This window comes from Populus euphratica, unplaced genomic scaffold (genome assembly GCF_000495115.2).
Source record: "Populus euphratica unplaced genomic scaffold, PopEup_1.0 scaffold3.1, whole genome shotgun sequence".
Lineage (NCBI taxonomy): Eukaryota > Viridiplantae > Streptophyta > Magnoliopsida > Malpighiales > Salicaceae > Populus > Populus euphratica.
Window position 1 is genome coordinate 3,315,608 of NW_011499847.1, and position 3,393 is coordinate 3,319,000.

At 39.1% G+C, this 3,393-nt stretch overlaps 1 protein-coding gene across 1 annotated transcript; it reads left to right on the forward strand.

Moving 5' to 3' along the window:
• The first annotated feature begins 1,203 nt into the window (after positions 1-1,203).
• Positions 1,204-3,115, forward strand: LOC105107383 (F-box/WD repeat-containing protein 11-like). Its single transcript, XM_011001286.1, has one exon. The coding sequence runs from the start codon at positions 1,319-1,321 to the stop codon at positions 2,684-2,686; it is 1,368 nt and encodes a 455-aa protein (XP_010999588.1). The 5' UTR covers positions 1,204-1,318; the 3' UTR covers positions 2,687-3,115.
• The last annotated feature ends 278 nt before the right edge of the window (positions 3,116-3,393 follow it).

Genomic DNA, 3,393 nt, shown 5'->3' on the forward strand with positions numbered 1-3,393 from the left:
GTAAAGGTTGCACGACAGATGAGAAGCATGATGCGTTAATGTCTCGTCCATCATGATGGTCAACAGAGAAAATAACTCCAAAATATTGTTTGGTTACTCAAAAATGCTCTCAAATAATCGTGGCAATAAAAAATCGAAACTCCAAATTTCTTTTATTATTTAATTTGTTAGAGTCAAATATACCAACGTGTGTTCAAAATGTTATTCATGTAAAATCATCTCATTCCTATCCAAAATTAAAATCCATTCGCCTTTTTTTTTCTTTTTTGCGTAAAAAATATCATCCCATATTGGCATCCGGCTAATCATTTTTTATGCCTTCATCACATAAAATAAATTGTCAAAAGTATAACTCAAAAAAAAAAAAAAAAAACTGTCCTCAAAGCCCCTAAATTATCAAATAAGATGCATAGCTTTTTTATTTGAAAATGGTTATTTAAGAACATATCGTTAGCTATAGAAAGAAACCTTAAATCTCAATCGACAATAGAGAAATAACCGATTGAAACCGCTCTCAAAGTATATATGGCAGTAAATATATGGGACTCGAGAGCTTCAAACAGGAGGAGTTACAAACCGGCCAAGACATAAGCATGCAGCTTTAACTGAAACTAAGAGGGTGTTTGAATGGAAAATTACTTGTGCTATTTTGAATAAAAAACATGTTTTTATAACTTTTAAAAATATAATTTATATTTAAAAAATATTATACTTTTAATAAAAAAACCATTACACCTTCAAACTAAATACACTCGCTTGATATCCTCGCATCCAATACGATAATGGCATCAAACTTGTGAAAAAGAAGCTTACGTCTGCTTGTCAGGTGTCAAAACAAAATTCAAAGTTCTAGAACTTCCCCGCTAAGGAAATATCAAGTCAAACAATGTGAAGGCAGCTTGTATCCAATGACACTTTCTTGATAACGCGTGAGTACATATTCTTAATAGAATATCCATAAAATATATTTTCCCTGAAAATATATACCGTAGCGTGTAAATACTAAACGCCTACCACGAAGAAAATAAAAACATGTTGTCATTTAATTTGCAATTTTTTTCCTGGATCTTTCCTTGTTACCCGCACACCCAGTTTCCCGGTCTGCAATAATGACGTTTGTTTTTCTCTACGTGTCTACCTATTACACCATTAGATCACCGACCACTGTTCCATCTTCCCTATATATATAGACCCTTGCCCTTCTCAACCGGTTCCAACTTTCTGCCTCCCAAACTTTCCTACAAGAATCTCTCAAAGCTAATTGCTTCCACCTAAAACGCTCTCATTCCTGCATTTGCTATAAAATCCTCTGCTTTACATGAGACACGAAAGAGGTGGCACCATGGTTGCAGAACTCTCAATACACCGACCAACTTTTGGTTCTCTCTTGCATTCAGATCCTGCTTTTTTTACTAATCAAGAAGAGGACGATTCTAGCAACAAAAACAGCCCAACCTCTGGCAACATGAGTCCTGGATATTACAATGGCAGCACCCCACCGAGTGGCGAGGGCTCTCCTTACCTCTCGCCATGGAACCAGCTATCTCCATACACTAAATCTCCATGGGTAATACCATCTCCAGTCAACCATAGCTTCTCTAAGAATGGCCTTGTTGGATCCCTTGCACGTGAAGAAGGCCATGTTTATTCTCTAGCTGCTTCTGGTGATTTGCTATACACTGGCTCTGATAGCAAGAACATACGTGTATGGAATAATTTGAAGGAGTTTGCTGGGTTTAAATCCAACAGTGGCTTGGTTAAGGCCATTGTTATACACGGTGACAAGATTTTCACTGGTCATCAAGATGGCAAGATCAGAGTATGGAGGGCATCTTCCCGAAATCCTAGTGCTTACAAACGAGTTGGAACCGTACCAACTCTTAAAGATTACGTCAAAAGCTCTGTGAACCCCAAGAACTACGTAGAAGTTCGTAGACATCGCAACGTTTTGCGTATCAAGCATTTCGACGCCGTTTCATGCCTGAGCCTGAACGAAGATCAGGGTTTATTATACTCAGGATCCTGGGACAAAACCCTAAAAGTTTGGCGAACTTCAGACTATAAATGCCTCGAATCAATTAACGCACACGACGACGCCATAAATTCAGTCGTCACCGGGTTTGATTCGTTGGTGTTTACCGGCTCCGCTGATGGAACAGTAAAAGTGTGGAGAAGGGAGCTTCAAGGGAGAAGAACCGGGCACTTCTTGGTTCAAACACTGTTAAAACATGAAAACGCGGTAACAGCGCTCTCAGTAAATGAAGAATCAATTTACTGCGGATCATCCGATGGGCTGGTAAATTTCTGGGAACGTGAAAAGCACTTGTCACATGGTGGGGTCCTTCGAGGCCACAAAATGGCCGTCCTATGCCTGGCGTCTGCTGGTAATTTGGTGTTTAGTGGGTCCGCCGATAAAAGTATTTGTGTTTGGCGTAGGGAGGCTGGTGGGGTCCATACTTGCCTGTCAGTTTTAACTGGTCATGGTGGTCCGGTGAAATGCCTGGCCGTTGAAGAAGATCGAGAATCTGATAAAGGAGATCAACATTGGATAGTGTATAGCGGGAGCTTAGACAAATCTGTAAAGGTCTGGCGCGTGTCGGAGAACGCCCCAGAGTGGAGGGGGGATCAATCACCTAGATTGAGTTCCTCTTCACCGACCCAAAGCAAAAGACGATATCATGGCTAGACTGTATTATTGATCATGACGCGAGTTGAATGAGACTACAGGTTCACGCGAACCGGGGACCCTGCAGCTATGCCGTGGAGCGAGGGTTAAAGTGGTGCTAATCAATTCATGGATCACCCGATTCTGGGGACCAAATTGCTTGGATGGTTGGGCTTCAAGACATGAACATCCATGGTGTTGACGGCTCAGACATGCACGTAGTTAAGGGAAGCTATTCATTAAAGAAGGCCTCCATCGAAGAAATTGATGCTGCATGCCAACCTTGATTTCAGTTCAAGGTCTTATCAGATGTTTAAGCAGGCATGCAGGGCAAATAACCAGGTGTCCCTTGAGTTTACAGGAAATGTTTTGTGTGTTCTGTTGAACTTAATTTGAAAGGGCCGTGATTTGTAAATAATAATAGTATAATTATTTTAAAATTTTTGGTTATGCGTTTGTTTTTTTTTTTAAAAAAAGGACGTGAAGGGAAATTTGAGCTCAAAAAGCATAATATTCTTCTATTTATCAATTACAAACCATAAAACTTGAATGACTTGTGAAATTATGTTTTTTTTAATTCAACTTGGGGATGTGTTTTCAAATAATTTACTCATTAGCTAAGATTATTTTTTTTTTCTTCGTGTAATTTAAGGGCGTATCCTTTGTACTATTTGTTGCATTCATAAAAATCTAATATTTTTTTTCTGGATATAAATCTTAAAATTTAA